At 42.5% G+C, this 18433-nt stretch overlaps 1 protein-coding gene across 2 annotated transcripts; it reads left to right on the top strand.

Annotated features, from left to right (window-relative positions):
* Positions 1-89: 89 nt before the first annotated feature.
* On the top strand, positions 90-18152 carry LOC146613629 (homer protein homolog 3). 2 transcript variants are annotated; one of them, XM_085377183.1, is made up of 10 exons: positions 90-508; positions 695-743; positions 3933-4089; positions 8239-8370; positions 8469-8573; positions 9749-9861; positions 12441-12597; positions 16586-16684; positions 16781-16861; positions 16971-18152. In XM_085377183.1, the coding sequence occupies exons 2-10, from the start codon at positions 721-723 to the stop codon at positions 17154-17156; spliced, it is 1053 nt and encodes a 350-aa protein (XP_085233309.1). In that variant the 5' UTR covers positions 90-508; positions 695-720; the 3' UTR covers positions 17157-18152. The 2 variants fall into 2 exon arrangements, with proteins under 2 accessions (XP_085233309.1, XP_085233308.1); XM_085377182.1 differs by having other exon boundaries at positions 9728-9861.
* Positions 18153-18433: the final 281 nt, after the last annotated feature.

The raw sequence follows: 18433 nt of genomic DNA, 5'->3' as shown, positions 1-18433 counted from the left end.
AGTTTCCATACCTGACTGTCACACACAGCTGGAGCGGGTGTTTGGAGGCTGCAGAGCCAGCAGGTGGTACTATACAGCCGGCTGTTGAATGCGAACAGCCGGCCGGATGAAGAGCCAACAACTGAAGGGGAGAACAGAGAGGTTTGGCCGTACAGGATAAGCAGTGAAAGACGAGGAAACAAAGAGGTCCCGTGTTCTGTGGCAGGACGAAGATGGACTCGGAGCAGCCCGCGGTCACTTCAGCCATTGCCGTCCGCAGCAGCTCTGCTCTCCCCGGCTTCTGACTCTGCGAGCTGCTCGGGGCAGGACGGTGCCACTTGGCGGGCTGCAGCAGGCGGAGTGCAGCGCCTTGCGGTGAAACCTCCCCCCCCTGGAGAATAAAGCAAGAATAAAGCATCTGGTAGCTGTGACTGAAAGGAAGAGGAGACCAACTGGGACAGCAGCAGCAGTTTCAGGACGCAAAATATTGTTAGATAACAGACTCGACGAGGTTTTACACCGAAATGGGGTAAGCGCCTCTCTATCCACGACACAGATTTAACTAGACTTTAAGTAAGAATTAAGAGCGGGGAAAAATGTTAAACTACAGGGACAAACTTTTATGATTATTCCGGGGTTTTTTCTGGTATAATTTTTTATTAAAGTAATTTACGTTAACAGTTGTCTAACCAATCCTCAGTCTTTTCTTTTACAGAAAAGAAGTCTTGGTGATCTTCTAAGATGTTTCCTCACCACAGAGAAAGGTATGGCCATCTACCAGCTTGTCCTTTAATATTTATTTATTTATTTATTTATCTATTTAGATTTCTTGTACTTGCATGTGACATTGGGATGGCAGACACTTTACATAAATCTAACACAAATACTTTGAGATCTTGTTATCAGATCAGGGGGACTTAAGCTTTGATTTAAAGCAATCATTTGTAGTGAGTTTAAAACTGTAGTAGTAAGGCTGCATATGAACATTTATCACTGCTCTGCTGATGTTGGCTGTGGAGCACATCTGGAGCAGCGCTCTGGTTTCATTTCAGACTTAATGAATCTGTTAAATTAAGACATATTGTTATGTAGTCCCATGTGGCCCCAGCTTAGTTTATTTAAAACCATTTTCAGCTGATTGGGAGGAGAAGCATAGATTCTGGGGCCATCCTAGGGGAGCAGGTGTTACCATGACAAAATCCTACTTTCACTCACGTTAATGTAGATATTTCCTATTGCTGCCTCACTCCCTTTTTTATTAATCAGACTGTGTAGTGTTTAACATTTCTCTTAGAAGATTTAGATCAAAAGAAACCAGGTGAAACAGATTTTAGATATTGTAGTTAGTGACAGAGGTCAGAGCTACGCCTCAGGATGAACACACTAATTCCTGTCTAATCACTCCCAGGCTTTGTTATCATGCTTAGAGACCTCCATTAAGTAGGTCACCCTCTCTACTGAGGATGAAGGTCAAGTAATTGAATTGTTCTGCTGTTCAGTTAACAGACTATACAGAGGGGGAAATAATTATTCGATCCCCTGGTGAATCACTTCATTCGACAAGAAAAGTAAACATCACATAAAAGTTATAATTGATTTGCAGATCAGTGAGTGAAATTCTTGACTGCTGCTATGCAGCTTGATGCTTCAGCTCCCTCCAACCGTTTTCTGTAAGATTGAGGTCTGGAGCCTGGCTGCACCACTTTATGACCTCTTCTTTAGCCACTCCTTTGGTGCTTTGGCAGTATCCACAGTTTCATGGTACATGGCCCCGTCTGTTTCCACCTCTGTGCTTGTCTGTAGAGGATGGTGTTCTTTTAGTCGAACTCAGCATTTCTCTTCCAAAGAGCTCGATATTGGTTTTCTCGCAAACCTTCTCTAAATCGAGATTGTGACTGGCAAACTGAAGACAGAGGTGTGCACGTGCCTTCTTGAGAAGGGGAACTTGCAGGTGCTGCAATATTTCAATGTATTGCAGCATCCTGTGTTACCAATGGTGTTCTTGGTGACTGCAGTTCCAGCTGCCTTCAGATCGTTAACAATCTCTTCCCGTGGAGCTTTGGGCTGATCCACCACCTTCCTCAACAATCATCCTCACCCCATTTGTCAAAATCATGCATGCAGCTCCAGACATAAGGTTTTTGTTTCATATTTTGTCTCTGTTAAAATGCAGCTGCCATAAAAACTACACTGTTCATTTCTTTCAGCATATACATACACTAGTTTGACCACCTTTGTGTTTCAAACGTTTTCTGAGAGAGGAAACTAAACATGTTGACACAAACACGTTTGCAGCCTGTGTTTGTCCGTTTGGTTGATTCCTGGTTCGTTCTGTTTGCAAAGCGGTCCGTGTTGTTCGGTCGGATGCCAGATATTATGTGGCAGAGCTCGTCACCTCAGGCAAGGTGAAAGCGTGGCAGTGATGGGATGATATTAGAGTTAATAGCAGGTCCACCTTCACTCTTACCCATTTTATGTTCTGTGTAAAACTAGCACTTTATGATTGTTTGACATCAATGACCTTATTGACTGACTCATGGGCTTCATGGAAAATAAAGAATAACATAAATATGACAGATTATTTGATAGTCCCTTGACTTTCTGATAACTGGTTAGTAGCTTTATTCCCCCTGGGCTTAAATAATGACCTGTTTTTACCATTTTCTGCAGAGGTCACAGCGGGCTGACCTTTATGCTGTTTCCTGTCTTAATCAGGAAGCATAAAAGCCGCAGGCAGCAGAGAGTTAATGTGACTGAAAAGCAGAATTGCAGCATGGCTTATTATCAGACTGGAACATGGTTGAAAGGGTTGGGCTTCTGCTGCTGTAGTCCAGCTGCTTCAAGGTTAGATGTGTTATGCATTCAGAGATGCTCTTCTGCTTAACTTGGTTGTAATGAGTGATTATTTGAATTAATGTTGCCCCCCAGGTAGGGTCAGAATTGAAGCAGGCTGGCCATTCTCCTCTGACCTTGGCATCAACAAGCTTAGTGGATATTTTCAGACCATTCTCTGTAAACCCTAGAAATTATTGTGTGGGAAAATCCCAGTAGATCAACAGTTTCCGAAATACTCAGATCAGCCTGTCTGGCACCAACAGCAAAGTCCCTTTTTTAAGCACCTTTCTCCATTCTGATGGTCATTGTGAGCTATAGCAGGTTATCTCAACCATGTCTACATGAAATGCATCCAGCGAAACCATTGTTGGTTTTTGTATTTGCAATGAGGTCACTGCACCAAGACTAGCCAAAATAATGCAGTTCCACTGGAAATAGCTATAGTGCGTTAAAGAATGCACGTCCTTTTTTTTTAACTATTTCATTATCTTACTACATAGCAGCTCTTCTGATTTGCATTTCTATACCAGTGAATGACAGAGGCGTCTTCTTGTGATACTCACTTTCACCCCTGCTGAGGAGAAAGGAGGGGTTAGCAGTGCTGCTGTTCACACCACAGGGCAGTGGCTAAACCACCTCCCGGCACCACTGACTGTGTTGCTTTGATATATTTACCTCGTATCCAGGATACATCGGAGCAAAACCTGCCAGGCGCAGATCAGAGCGTGGAGGGTGACGACTCGGGAGAGGGTTCAGAGAGTTCTAGTCAACATGCTTTGCCAGCTAACCCTGTTTGACTGGTGGATGACGCAGGAAAAATAGTGGGAGATAGCCAAAGGATGATCTGTCCCTGGATGACAGGGGAGACAGAGATGTCCTGTTATGAAAAAAAAAAGACAGATTTGTGTTTTTCATGCAAACAAGAAAGGATTTTTAAGCAAAACGGTTTTATTAATGGACCATATTTTAATGGTTCGATGCTCATTTTATACATTTAGACTTTACATTCAGTTCCTTCAGTGCCAGTGCACATTACTTTAAGTCTGCAGAGGGATTTTTACTTTGACATTCCCTTCTCACAGCATCTAATCATCATCTCTCTGTGATTCCTCCTTCAGGGAGCAGCCGATCTTCAGCGCCCGGGCCCATGTTTTCCAAATCGACCCCACCACCAAGAGGAACTGGATACCGGCCAGCAAGCATGCTGTCACAGTGTCCTTCTTCTACGATGCTACCCGCAACGTGTATCGCATCATTAGTGTGGGCGGGACAAAGGTGAGTGCGTGGGAAATTGGTGTAGACAAAATTTTAGATTCAGCAAAGAAGAAAGATTAAAGATGGACAGGGGGAGAAACAACAAACAAATACAGATCTGCTGTCTAGAAGTAATAAGTAAAAGTTGGTGGCTTTGGAATCAAAAGGGGTTTTGAAATAATGCCACAGGTCTAAAAAAGCAAGACAAACAGCAGCTTGAGATTGAATTTTTACTCATCAACCACACTCCCACCAGAAGTCCTGTGAGGTGAAGAATTATATAACAAACTAAACCAAATCGAAGCTCAACACATCAGCAGCCAGACCATCTTTGGTCCGGGCTTGTGGATTTAGATTAGGCGGGTGGGGAGGGGACCCATCTGATCTCATCTTAGCACCTCTAGTGTGACCCACATTTCTGCTTCCCAGAAGGCAGCGCGAGGCAGCAGTTGGCCGTTCAGTAGCCCAATCCTGCCAGGGCTGGTGTCTGGCTCCACAGTAATCTTCTCTGCCACTGCTGCTCCTGCTGCTAGAATCCAGCATGTTATGTCAAGCACGTCGGCACACAAACGCAGAGCGCAGAGTTCATGTAATCATTGGTTGGAGGGGAAAGGGGTGGGGGATGCTTCTTCTTAAGCTGCCTGCAGTTCTAGTATTTTCAGTGCCATTGCTCTAACACAGGAGATGACGTAAAATAAAAAAGGTTTATAAATAGGTGTGTTTTCCTTTTCTTTTTTTCTTTTTTGGGGTCATGTGTTAGGAAGGACAGAGCCAGCTTTGGCAACTTCCCAGAGAATGATGTGATAAACCTGGTAGATATGTTTTGATTGTGCAGCTGCTGCCCTTTTGGCAGAAGTGTGAGCAATAGTTGGGTTGCGGTCACGTGGTTCTGATGACGTGCGGAGGCAGCGCGATTTTTGAGTGGAGGGCGGAAGTAAACATGGAGGACACTGTGGAGAGTCAGGAGAGCAGCTATTGTGCAACTTTAGACCCCGTTTCTCGGGAGAGATATAAACAGATAGTTAAAAAATATATCGGACGTGATCCGTATTCTTTGAAAATGTCCGAATACACCACAGAAGTAAAGGATTTGCCTACTATCGAGGCTGTGGATATCACCAACTACTTGGTCCTCCAGACTTCTTACTACACTAGGCAGCAAATGAAAGCTTTCAAGAGTCTGGAGGCGTACAATTTTTTTGTCAGCGGGTGGGTCCACAACCTTGGAACAAAACGTCTCCGTGATGGATACAGTTTGGTGTTTGCAAGGGTGAGTGTTTGTTCTTATATTGCTTTATCTTAAACACGCTAACAGTTAGCGGTAGCGGCTTTAACGTCAACAAACATGCCACATCCTTAGGACTTCGTTAGAGTGACAGTTGTTTGTTTCAAGGTAAACCATTCTCAGCCGTCTGTTGCATATCCAAAATCGCCTCTGCACATCGATGCTGTTCTGCCTTAAGCTTCATTCTTTTCTCTCGTTTGAGAACTGATTCCGATCTGGGTTTTCGTTCGTAGCCGAGATTGACCGTCGGAGCCCAGTCCTCCGACTCTTCGTCATCCAAAGCACTTGGGCAGCCTATAGTCCCAATCAAGTCAATATTAGACTACTAACTTAAAAGCACTAAGTAAACGAGAATTTAACGACAACCTAATGCTAATAAGTTCGTTTGCAAACATAACATTACCTCTGACGAAGTGGTCGCTGCAGACACGGGCATTGGCAGACTCTGCTCCTCCCGACTGTAAACGTAAATTTAAAATCCATTTTTTCCTACGTTTTTCGGTTAGAATTTTCCATTTTTCTCCTCTTCGTTGGGCTATTTTTGGTACCCTAAAATACCGTTTATCAGTTTCTCTGGTCGACCTACTGGAGCATCCGTAAACACAACAGGACATAAGCATTTTGCGTACTGTCTGTCTGTGATTTTGCGCTTATCTTTTTCACTTCCGACCGCCAGTCAAATTTCGCGCTTTACGTCGACGTCACGTCTACGTCAAATGAAACCTAGCTATTGCCGAAACAGGTCTCAAGGGAGAACATGCGTGAAAATGGCATCCTGGTAACCTCCTATTAATGTTCATGCCAAACCAACCGCTGATTTTAACAAAACCTGTTCAGTAATACAAATACAGTGGCTCAATACTCCACTTCATGGCCTTGCTACTATATCATCTATAGCTGTGGTGAGGCTCTGCTGAGGCCTATTTTCAATTTAAATGCTCCAGCATAAGTCTCTAATGTTAGTGCGCAAAGATTTACTATGAAATGTGAACCAAATGTAATAACAACATGTCCAGATGCTTGTGGAAGCATTAAAACTCTCAATCTCACTGATGGGAATAAACAAAGTGAGTAGGGACCGTGAGTGTCGGTGCTAAAGTCCAAGACCACCCCTTTCATGCCGTGGCTGATGAAACACTTAACTTTGGACCACAGAGTTAAATGCCAAGCTGGATGCCACATCCCTGACATAGCTAAAATGTGAACCCTGTTACAACATCTGCACACATCCTTTAAAGCATTCTGTTTACACACCAGTAAACAGTCTTCATATGGGGAGTTACATGGTGCATTAAACATTCAGAAGAAGGTGTGATGGGGACGTAAAGAGAGTGTGTATGGTTTGGTGGGGCACACTGGCGTACTCGACCTTCACTTTGATCTTGGTACGCTTCAGTTACTAATATCGATCTCGCTCTGCTGTGACTCCATTGGTGTGACTAAATTTGACCACAAACAAACACGTTAACACCTGCCGGGCATTACTCCCAAAACATGTCCCGCTTTATACATTCAGATATTACATTCACTTCCTTCAGTGCTCACTGTAAGTCTGCAGAGGGATTTTCCCTTTGACATGCTTTATTTACTATTTTACTTTAAATGGAAATGTAATTTACAAAGTGAATATCATGCGGTATTTATTAGGATTGGAAAAATAGTGGAATTCAGTAGGAAAATGCATATTGAGGTGTTGTCTAGTTATTAAATAATAGATGGACTGGTACTTATATAGCACTTTTCTACTCTACTTATTCGCCTTAGTTCTTTTAAACCTAACATTCCCACTGAGGCTCAGGAGGTAGAGCGGGTTGTTTATCAACTGAAAGGTTGGTGGTTTAATTCCTGGTTACTCCAGTGTCCTCAAGTTGAAGTATCTTTGGCCAAGATACTGACATGGAGTTTTATCTACTGGGGTGTTTTAGTATAATACATACAGTGCTTAAGAGTAGAGATGTGTTTGAGTGAACGAAGCACTTTTTGTGCTCAGATAGAAGAACTGCTATATAAATATCATTACATCTGCCCAGGGATACGTCAGCAATCAGCCAGGGAACCACTTACCCCCCAGTTGGTGGATCTTCTGAGCAGCCAGAGGCACATCTGTAGAATTGGTTTTCACACCACAGCTAACTAAAGGCTTTTTTTTATTTTTATTTTTATTAAAACCCTTGTTTTGCAGTCACTTTTTCAAACTGAGTCTGAGTGTCGCTGTGGTGTTTTCAGTGAGAAAAGTCTCATCTTCTGGAGTAAGACTCTCTCCAAGTTTTCTCAAGGCTGTGAGGATGTAAATTTTCTGCTGCGTGTCACATCTGGTAACAGTTTCCCCTTCATCACATCCGGGCCCATCTCTGCCTGTCTTATTCTCAGTCGTTCCCGGCTGCTTCAAGGAAAGAGTTGTATCAACTCCCAGGTTTTGGAGGCATCAGCCAAGCCTCCAGCGGCTCATCACCCACTGAGCTCATCCACAATGATCTCATCTCCTGACATAAGTCATTGAATTCATCCAGCTGCTCCAAAGTTTCCTTCTTTGTCTCTTCATGCTCTTCCTCATCCGGTTCTTCTCAGCATTCCTCCAGGTCCATGAGTTGATGCATTAATTTATCGAGTTGTTCCTCCATATTCTGCCTCAATTTGTGGAGAGGTCATCTACGGTTAAAACTGCATTTTGATAACTTTCTTAGTAAAGTAAGAGTAAAATGTTACCATTCACTGGTGAAATGTGTCATAAGTTATCATAAGAAATAAAAATAATAACTTGCAGTGCCTCAGTTAGAGCATGTTGCTGCCATAGTCTAAGAAGGAAGATAGCGTCTGCTCCCAGAGCCATCTGCTCTCTTCACCTGCACCTAAGGGGACGACCTCTGTTATCTCTTTATCTGCAGGCAATTATCAACTGCACTGTTACGCCCAGCATGACATTTACTAAGACGTCTCAGAAGTTTGGTCAGTGGGCTGACAGCCGCGCCAACACGGTCTACGGTCTGGGCTTTGCCACAGAGCAGCAACTGCATCAGGTAGGTCAAAGTACAGCATTTTTAAAAATGTGCCATCCATTTCTTGTAGAGGGTTTGTGCTGCATTGTCTAGGTCATGACTTGCCCTCTCCTGTACAGTTTGCAGAGAAGTTTAAGGAGGTGAAAGATGCAGCTCGTCTGGCGCGAGAAAAGTCACAGGACAAAGAACTGGCCAACACTGCACTCACCATCGCTGCTCCTCAGGTGAGCGCCGTCCTTTTAGAAAGCATGAGCATGAAAGAAGAGCAAAGGTTTGTGAGTGTCACCGAGAAGCTGTAAATGTGAAACCTCTGTTATTCATGCACATTTTGGGCATTTCAAGACTGAAATTAGATGATTAGATGAATGCTCCTGTATTACTTGCTGCAGCTCAGCTATTAGACAGGGCCGCTGTGACTAAATCAAAGGAGGGACGGGGAGAGAGGGGAACGAAAAGCAAAAGAAATGTGAGCTGGGTCAGTTGTCTCAGAGGGAAGTGAAAATGAGGAAAACTAGGACGATGGTAAAATTATCCGATGCTGCTCAGCAGTACACCACACTCACATTTTCTCCCCACAGCTACCCAGAAGCCTCTGACTTGAAACACTTCTAATGATGAAAACGTAGTCAGCTCAGGGCCCTTTTCCATCAATAAAGAATAATCAGCCTTCAGTTACATCTGCCTGATCTTGAGGAACATGCCTATTTCCTTTTTAATTCTACGGCTGAGCAGGTTCCAAGTGACGTCTCTCACTCCCGATCGATTTAACGGACACATTGGGAGAGCCAAAGCTCCAGAAAATTGCCAACTGCTTCAATTCATTGTACTTGCTAAGTGGCACTGCACTGCATAACTGATCAGTCCGCAAAGCACGCTTTCTGACTGTGATGTGTTGAAAAGGTCATTTGGTGTTGTGTGCTTCGTGGTGATATGTTCTTCTTTTCCGTTTTTTCCACCTCACGGATTTCCTCTGCAGTTCTCACAGGTGAGTCATTATTTAGAGGAAATGTAAAACACGTGTGCAGGAAGCATCTTTATTTTTTCTTCTTGCCTCTGAGTTTTATACATTTTATACCTTCTCTGATGGGCAGACAGCTCTAAGCTTCTCATTTATCAGACGCTAAAACTATCGTGTTACAGCAGTCAGTCCATCGAGAACAAGACCGCGAAGAGAGAGTCATTTATTATTATCACGAGCTGTATAGTTTTGCTTGATTTTATATGCAGACTTTGACTTGAATGGGATTTTAACATCTAAAAGCAGGCGGTCTCTCTTCACTTTGAATAAATCCATTTAATGCAGAGTCTGTTTTTTTTTTATTTCTTAATAATTCTGCATTAGTTATTATGAGAGTCCATTTACTGATGTGTTTCTCAGGACCTCTCGGATGAACTCCAGTCTCCACCGGTGATGTGCGTGAATGGACCGGAGGACAAGCTGTTTCGCAGCCAGAGCGCAGACATCACCCTGTCTTCTGAGAAGGAGCGCATTAAAAAGATGCTCTCTGAGGGGTAACTGCACACACACACACACACACACACACACACACACACACACACACACACACACACACACACACACACAGAAATGAAACCAAGGAAGCCTTGAAGTTTCATTACTGAGAGCTGAAACAGCCTGATTTCAAACACACCCCATGACCTTCTTCAGTGAAAAAGGTTTTCTAGGTAAATCTCACAACTCGACAGCCATGTTGGTAATGCCAAGTCTTTGCAGTTCCACTATACCTGGGTTTGCATCAGCGCAACATGGCTAGTTTTATGCTTTTGTATTTAGCCATTATGAAGAGGAAGACTGGCTTTTTAGAATATGAACAGACTGTATTTACAGATACATACGGTCATGTGAGAATTGAATTTTTTGGAAGTGGAATAACTTAATTTGTCATCTCTCACATCACCGTGGTGGAATTCAGACCCACTTTTCCTTATACCGCTGCTTCAGCTCATTAAGGCCTACAGGCATTAATTTATGCACAGCTCACATCAGCATTTCAATCGGGTTGAAGGTGGACTTTGACTGGGCCTCTTGTAACACCTTCTTTTTTGTCCATACTGTTGTATATTTGCTGCTGTCTTTAGGATCATTATCCTGTTGTGTGACTGAGTTTGGGCCAAGTTTTAGCTGTCAGCCTCACATTTGACTCTAGAGTACTTTAATATACGGAGCAGTTCAACTTTGTAGATGCAAAACATGCCCAAATCATCACCCCTAACAGTTGGCATGAGGTGTTTGTGCTGACATGCTGTGTTTGGTTTTCTGGTGCTGTGTATTATGGCCTAACTTCTCCGCTTTGGTCTCGTCTGTCCACAGCACATTGTCCCAGTGTGCTGTCATGAACGTCAGCATTTACCATGCTAACCTCTAATGAGTCTGAGATGTAACTCTTGGTGTTTTTGAAACTTCTGTGAGTATTGCACATTGTGATCTTGGGTTTCATTTTCTTGAACATCCAATCCTGGGATGTTCAAGAATTGCGTTAACACATACCTGAATGGTTCAAGGACATGCAGCATCTACTTGAGCGTGTGGACTTATAGGGGTCAGAGATTGAGCCACTGACATTCTGATTGGTCGATGACCCGCTCTACGTGGCCACCCTGACGGAAAAATACAGTATAACAATCTAGTAGTTGCTGTAACCACGCACTGTGTTTTACAAACGGTCTTTGTAACATCATGAGGGTTTTTCAAATTTCAAGTGGACTGTGCTTCTGGCTGCACTTAACCAGACAATCCATTACCTTTTGGTTCCTGAGTGTTATCATGGTTTTCATTTTTTCTGTGTTAATTAACGCCGCTGACGTCATTCAGTTTGTGAAGCTCCTAAGGAAATGAACAGGCCATTGTCGAAGTGTTGACTCATACATAACACTGAATGAGGCTTGGAAGCATCCCTCCATTCAGTGCTTTGAGCCACCCACAATGCTTTTATACCCTATAGTCCAATTACCACGAAGAAAGCAGCTCCTGAACGGTTACCATGGCAAAGTGTGGCCAGTTTACAACATCAAGCTTTGGAGATGTTGGACAGAGCAAAGGAAAAGGATCAAAGATGAAGAGAGCATATCAAATTCAATCATCGTATATGTCTTCTGTGCAGGTGGCATAAAAGTGGACTCATGGAGTGGGAACTGGCTTGTCTTACTCGCTTACAAGTCATGCATTCATCAAATGTGCAGGAAATTCAGTTTAAAGCCACAGAGATAAAGAAGTTTCAAGGTCACTTCATTTTAAACTGGAACAAACGTCAGTGGGGACTGAAGAACCGTGATGGAAAGATGTGAAAAATACACAAATCTTTATCTGTCATCATCATCTGTCATCTTTCGTTTGTCTTTTTCCTTTCCAACGTCTCTTGATGCAGTTGGTCAGTTTGATCTCTGCTCTCTGGGTCGGGGTTGGGGCTTTAATAAGTGTTTCTTTGCTCTGTCACCAGAGCTGTGACCTGTGAAGTAAGTTTCCGTCTGCCCTTTAGGTGTGCGGCTGCAGGCTACAGCCTCCTTAACACTTGTGTAGTGGCTCTGTGATTGTGTTAACCAGACTATCAGAGTTTCATCATGTTCCAGACTCTTGGCAGCAGTACAGCTTGCTTGTTACTCCACAACCAGCTATTGTTTTTTATCCTCATGTTGCAGTGCTTGACACAAGACTCGATTTAATATTGAAGTCATCAACATGTGGCAGTTTTGTTTATTACTAACACTGCATAAGCTTTTTTCCCTGTAAAGATTTGTAAGTACCTGAATCAGAATCAGCTAAATTTGCACTGCATTGTTTGATCAGTTTTCTCAATTTTATATAGCGGGATACAGAGTTAGATATGACTCCACTTAATGAAATCTAAAATCTAAAAAGCATTGTTGCTTTTGTTTAAATAAGTAACAATTTTTCTTCTTTGTGAGGAATTTTAACATTTTTTTTTAAACTCTGATTGAAAGTTAAGGTCCAGCTCACTGAAACAGCAACTGATGAAACGGCTCTCGAGTCTATCCCAGCTGCCATAGGGCGGGAGGCAGGGTGCGTAGTTTTGGATTTGACGTAGATGTGTATTGGTATTCGTGTTTTTCAGGTCTATTTGTGAGATGAACCTGGAAGCTGAGCTCTTCACTTTACAGGACAGCAACTCTAAGTTGGTGGCAGCTTTGCATGAAGCGAATGCTAACGTGGAGCAGTGGAAGAAACAGCTGACAGCATATCAGGAGGAGACCGAAAGACTCAGAGACCAGGTGAGCCTCAGGGAGTTTGAGGATGCTCTGATGAAGTGTGTTCACCCTGAAGTCTCACCTATTAAATTATAGAAACATATAAAATACAGGATGTTTTTTTTTTTTTCTTGTTAAAAGCAGTAATTACTATTACTATTGGTTTTGTCTCTTTATCTTTATGACTGATTAAGTCAAACTCCTTGGATCTGAACTGGAAAAAACCCCCACTAAGAGTATACATCACTACTACTCCATCAGTGAACAATAACAATGAGATCCATTACTAAGCTTTATGCCAATAATATCCAAAATTGTCTGGCATTTGCTGGCCACAGATACATTTAAAAAAGCTGGGAAAAAAAGTGTTGTTTTGCTGAGCTCATGCAGCAGGAGATCTGGATTAAGTCTGGGACTCCTGCTGCGTGTCACGCCCCCATCTCTCCCCATGTACCTGTCTAAAACTTTCAGAATCTAATGAAGACATAATGACCTAAATAAACTTACAAAAAGCTCAACAGAGTACATGTTTTAATTTTGAGTACACCTACACGCTGCAGACTAAATTCTTCTTCCTCATTCCCAGGACTTTTTAACCTCCCACTTTTTTATTGTGTATATAGTAGCTTTTGTCTTCATAGCTTCTTTGTATCCCTGCACTCCAACTTTTATGTGAGACTATAACATCCCACATGTGAGTTTTGCTTTGGATGCTTAAGCAGAAAGTCACCTTGTAAACGAAATCATTTTAAAGCAGATGGTTTGAAACTGCATTTTAAAAAGAGTCATTTTTGGGTGATGGTAGCTTTATTGTAAAGTGAGTGTAGCAATGCAAACATCACCTTTCCTTTAAATCCTGTTAATGCTTTCTGAAGAGTGCTGGAGTCAGATGCTGAAATTGGCTGAATGATTTTATTGTTTTATTTCATAATAATTTGTTTTCAATAGCAAAAAAGCAGATTAAAATATCTCTGTACTCTGGGTTTTCACTTTTCTCCACTGGTCCAAAGACACACTCAGAATTTCCCACTGCCTCACATCGCCTCTTGTCTAATGCACTCTGGCTGAGAAGGCTCCATCCACCAACTATCAGCACAACAAGGAGTTTAAAAAACGGAGGGATTAGTTATTCATGATAATGCACCATCTGTGACCTAAAAGTTGAGACATACGGTTAACAAAAAGTTAAAATTCTGAGTCTAAAAGCTGAGAAGTTTTCTCCTCTGGCCTCTGAAGCTCTTATACAACTCTGCAGTAACCTGTGGAATAGAAACTAATGGTTAAGGTCACACCTAGTGATCATTTCTGTGGAACAGGAACACAAGTAAGATTGCACAAGCAACAGAGAGATATTGCTGCAAGACTGATCCGGGGTTGTGTGCCTCTACGCTGCTGAGCGAAGCCCTGCTGCTTTTGATTGGGTCGTCCTTTGCAGACACTATATTTCCTTGTTTTGAAACTGGTTGTTTGGAAAAAAGAAGCTTTGCTGGTAACACACTCCATCAATCTCTGACTTGTGCTGCAGGCTTTTTCCCTCAGAAGCTTTAATCAAGGCGTTATCTGTGCTGGTTGAAGCGGTTCACTAAGTACACGCCAAATTTCACGTTTCGCCACGAGGGAGTTCGGTCTAAACACAGAGCCTCACGAGAGTTTTACACTTGAATTACTTCTCAGGCTCCGGTGGATGCAGATGCCGCTGCCCTCCCTGTACCCGCTCATCAATAAAAGGTATTTTCATATTTGCTGGGAGCTGATTCCTCTGGGGACGACGTCGCCTCAGGCTGACATTTACAAACCTCTCTGATTTGATGCTTTAACACCTCGATCCCTTTCCATTATAGCCCAGCCTTACAGTATCGATCACTACTGTTTCATTCGTAAGCGCTCCCCTGGTATTTCAGTAAGAAACAGCTTTCACTATTTTGGTCCACATCGACTGATTTAATCATACAAGTGAGAACCCCGTCTCCTTTGGACCGAGCTAGTTCCTACTGTTTGAGGAAGGGGACCAGGTGGCTGAAAATGGTTCATGTCTCCGGGGTGGTGTGTGTGAGAGAGAGAGGGAGAGGGGGGTTTGTAGGACAGCAATATCCTACTTTCAATGCCCCAGTTAGGAAAAAATGAAAAATCACCAGAGGGAGTTGGCATCCACTTGTTTCTCTCTTCTTCTTTTTTTTCCTCTTTTCTTCTTTTGAGTCTAAACCATACGCCGTTTAAAATAATCCAACGGGGCATTCGGGGTGTTTTTGGAGGTGTCCTTCTGTTTTTCTTTCTAATTCATGGAGCTCAGATGAAATGCAATGCAATGAGGATTTCATTCGTTAAAGTGTTGCTCTTCTACGACTTCATTATAGTAGAAGTAGCCGCTTATTGTTGCAGGTGAACGCTGTGAGCCATCTGTAGGTGTGACTGAAAGCAAACAGAGTTGAGTGCTCTCTGTGATAAGTTTAATTCTGTCCGCCGATGAGCTCTTTAGCTTTGATAAGAGTTATAGGTGTTAAAAGTCTATGAGTTTTCCTGTTATTCACCTTTACGTTTCATGTCGTTGTTAAAATCTTTAGGCTTTTATGTCTGAATTACTATAGTGTGGTGCAGGGACTGGGGCCTTTCGGTGTAGAGGGTTCTCCTGCCTCTCACAGTGCAAATGCATGCATGTTACTGTAGGTTAACTGGTGATTTTGACTGGCCATAGGCGTGAAAGTAAGCATGAATGGCTGTCTCTGTGTGTTATCTCTGTGATGGGCTGGTGACCTGTCCAGAGTGCATCCTATCTCTTGCCCTGGCACAGCTGGGATTGGCTTCCGCAGCCCTGCTTATCCCTAAATTGGATAAGCCGATAAGAAAATAGATGGATGGTCCAAACTGAGTGCATCATCAAAACGTTCTGACGAATGCTAGAATAAGTCCTTTTAATGTTTTTAGCTGTGCTTCAGTTATTTTGGTTGTGTTTTACCTTAATCCGGACTGTAAAATTCAGTGGGATGGGTTACCATGTTTACATTTATTCCTGGTGAATTCTAATGTCTATGCAGATACTATATTAGAGCCACACTTTGGTTAATATTTATAGCTTGACGTAGCAATAGTCATCAATGATTTGGATAAAATTTGGCATAGCTATTCCCTTAGGATGGAGTGTCATAACTGATCGCAGTGACATCATCAGGTCAGAAATCAGTTTATTTAGCTGAATATTAAGTACCTCCAAGACTAATCAGCACATGATAAACATGGTAAACATTACACTTATATAATATCAAGTGCTAACTCTGCACATTAGCATGCTATTCTGCTATTTGATCTCAGAGATAGCAGTGTGTCCACAGATTCTTGCTTGGCTGTATTAAATAATGTTCTATCAGCTGTGATCAAGCCATAACCTCCACCTTAGACTGTGTGTATGTGTATTTCAGCTCTTAGACTGGATGGCATGGTGCAAAAATGTGTAACTTACTGCTCAGGGCTTCCTTTTCAGTGCATAGAAAGCAGTGCTGCTGTTTGTGTTTGCCCACCAAAGCTATTTCTGGATTGTACACATGGTGAAGTGCCAGCCAGCGTGCGAATTCGTCTTTGTGGCATTTTGTCCTCTTCCACAGCACTCTTATGAAACCAAGGCAGATGGAGGAAGAGGCGTTGTGTTGGAGAAAAGCTGCACAGGATAGAGTGTTAAACTAGGCTGGATGGGCCGACTGGAGCCTTTCTGTGTGGAGTTTTCGTGCTCTCTCTGTGCCTGCAAAGATGTCGAAAAACATCCATGTAAGGTTAATTTTAAGCTGGTTAGAGGTGTGTTTGTGAGCATGAATGGCTGACCAAGGTGTTCCCTACATCTCAACCAAACACGAGGTCACTCTGATCTGCATTTCACATTGTCTTTGTTCTCATTATAGTTCAATTGTTTTAAGTAGACCAGGGAAAAATAATTTGAATCAAACCAGTAATAGTCTGGACCAAATAAAAGCTTTTTAAAACATTGTCTTACATACACAACATTTCCATTGGTGTGTTTTGTAAGGTGGCTGACCTTGAAGCCCACGGCCCCAGTGATCTGTTGAAGGATGAGCTGACCCAGTCCCTGGAGGAGCTGGAGGCCTTGCTGAAGGCTAAAGATGAGGTTGGATATTTGCTAAATAACAAGGAATGACATGACACATCAACAAAAACATACAAAAACTGACTTTTTGATGAGTACCTTTCATTCATTCTCTAGGAAATTCACATTTTGCAAAGCAAAAAAGCAGAGTACCACGAAATGGAGCATCAGCGCGACGAGGCCATCCACAGATTACGGGTAGGAGTGACGTTTTTACAGTAACTCGGCACGTTTTCATTGCTTATCGGGTTCTGGTAAACCTTCTAATATTTCCCTCTGCCTTTTCTGTGTTTACCGTTCACTTCAGGAGATGGAGATGCGAAACTCGGACCTGGAACGTCGCATCCAGAACACGGAGCAGAACCTGAGTAACTCTCTGGAGGACCGGGATCGCTTGGATACTGAGATCCAGAGAGCCATAGAAATTCTGGACATCAAGATCTTTGACCTTAACGACCTCCGCCAGAGCCTTGTTAAACTTATTGACAAATAGGAAGGGTGGGTGAAACACGGCAGAGTGCAACCTGTAAGAGAAATGGAAGAGAGGACAGGGGTTCCGGCAGGAAGCAGTAAACAAAATAAGAAGGAGCTGGTCCCGGTCCTCTTCAAGCACAAAACCCACCTCGGCTGCAGGAAGGTCTGTGTCACAGCAGTGACGGCAACATCGCGCTGACTCTGAGCAGCAGCATATATATGGTAGAGCTTGTCCCGACTTAACGTAACGCTTCATGTTGCTTTCGAGGGTAACACTCAGTGCAATAAACCAACTTATAAGGTAAGTGCTTAACAATGCTAGTCGTTTAGGATTTAGAACTGGTGCTTCTGGTCTTAAGGATCACCTTTGTACCCAAAATCACAATGCAGTGTCAATATGAACAATAAGAGGCCTTGTTTTTCATCTTTACAACAAAATGAGTCCATGCTTAGAAACAGAGGAGCTGAAAAGTGAATGCACAAGACAAAAAAAAAGAAGTTTAGCTTATTTAAGAGCCTGCATACGCCATAATTATTACTGGGTTAACAGTTCACACAGGTCTTGTAGTTACCCATACGTAATCTAGCAGCTATATTGTGTAATGTGAAGGACCAGTGTTATTTTTTCAAAGGAATATTCAAGGATAGCGTGTGCTCGTAGTTGTCGATAATGTGGTTAATCTAGGACATGCAACTTGAATAGCAACAGCATCTAAACATTGACACCAAAGATCAAATGCTAAGAGCAGAGGGGGAAAAAGAGTTTTCCGTGGCGCGTCTTTTATCACATCCTCATTTCTTGTATTAGGAAACTTTTGATTCCTCAGTAAGCTACTTAAGTACATGATAGTAAGTAGGAAATATTAAGCAATTAAAGTTAGCATAACAATGGTTTTCCAAATGATATAAATCAATAAGCTGCACTTAAGAAGTAACCATAGGAAATTAAAATGCATCACTTAGTCTTACAGGTAAATATAAGTGACTTTTGAGCTTGTCCAGTCTGAATGATATGCTGTGCATCATCTACTAACAAAGCACTAACTTAGTAACTTATTTACAATAGCTTCACATCTTAATGAACACGTTTCTCTCATTGGTGTGATGCATCTGAAGAAATGTAAGATGTTTTCTGCCTTCTGTTACTTTTGAGCACATTACCTTTAGCTGTGGACAGTATGCCATAGGCCTTGAGATTGTGGCCGTACTGTATGAATAATTAAATACGTTAAAAAAGAAAAACTCAATGTCTACTTCAGAGTCTTTTCGTCACACAGACTGTATCATATGACATTT

The sequence above is a fragment of the Diplotaxodon limnothrissa genome, linkage group LG18, assembly GCF_057381915.1.
Source record: "Diplotaxodon limnothrissa isolate DT_005_m linkage group LG18, D_limnothrissa_male_GT1.1, whole genome shotgun sequence".
NCBI classification, from domain to species: domain Eukaryota; kingdom Metazoa; phylum Chordata; class Actinopteri; order Cichliformes; family Cichlidae; genus Diplotaxodon; species Diplotaxodon limnothrissa.
The sequence above is the reverse complement of the archived record's forward strand: the minus strand, read 5'-3'. Positions and strand labels throughout refer to the sequence as shown.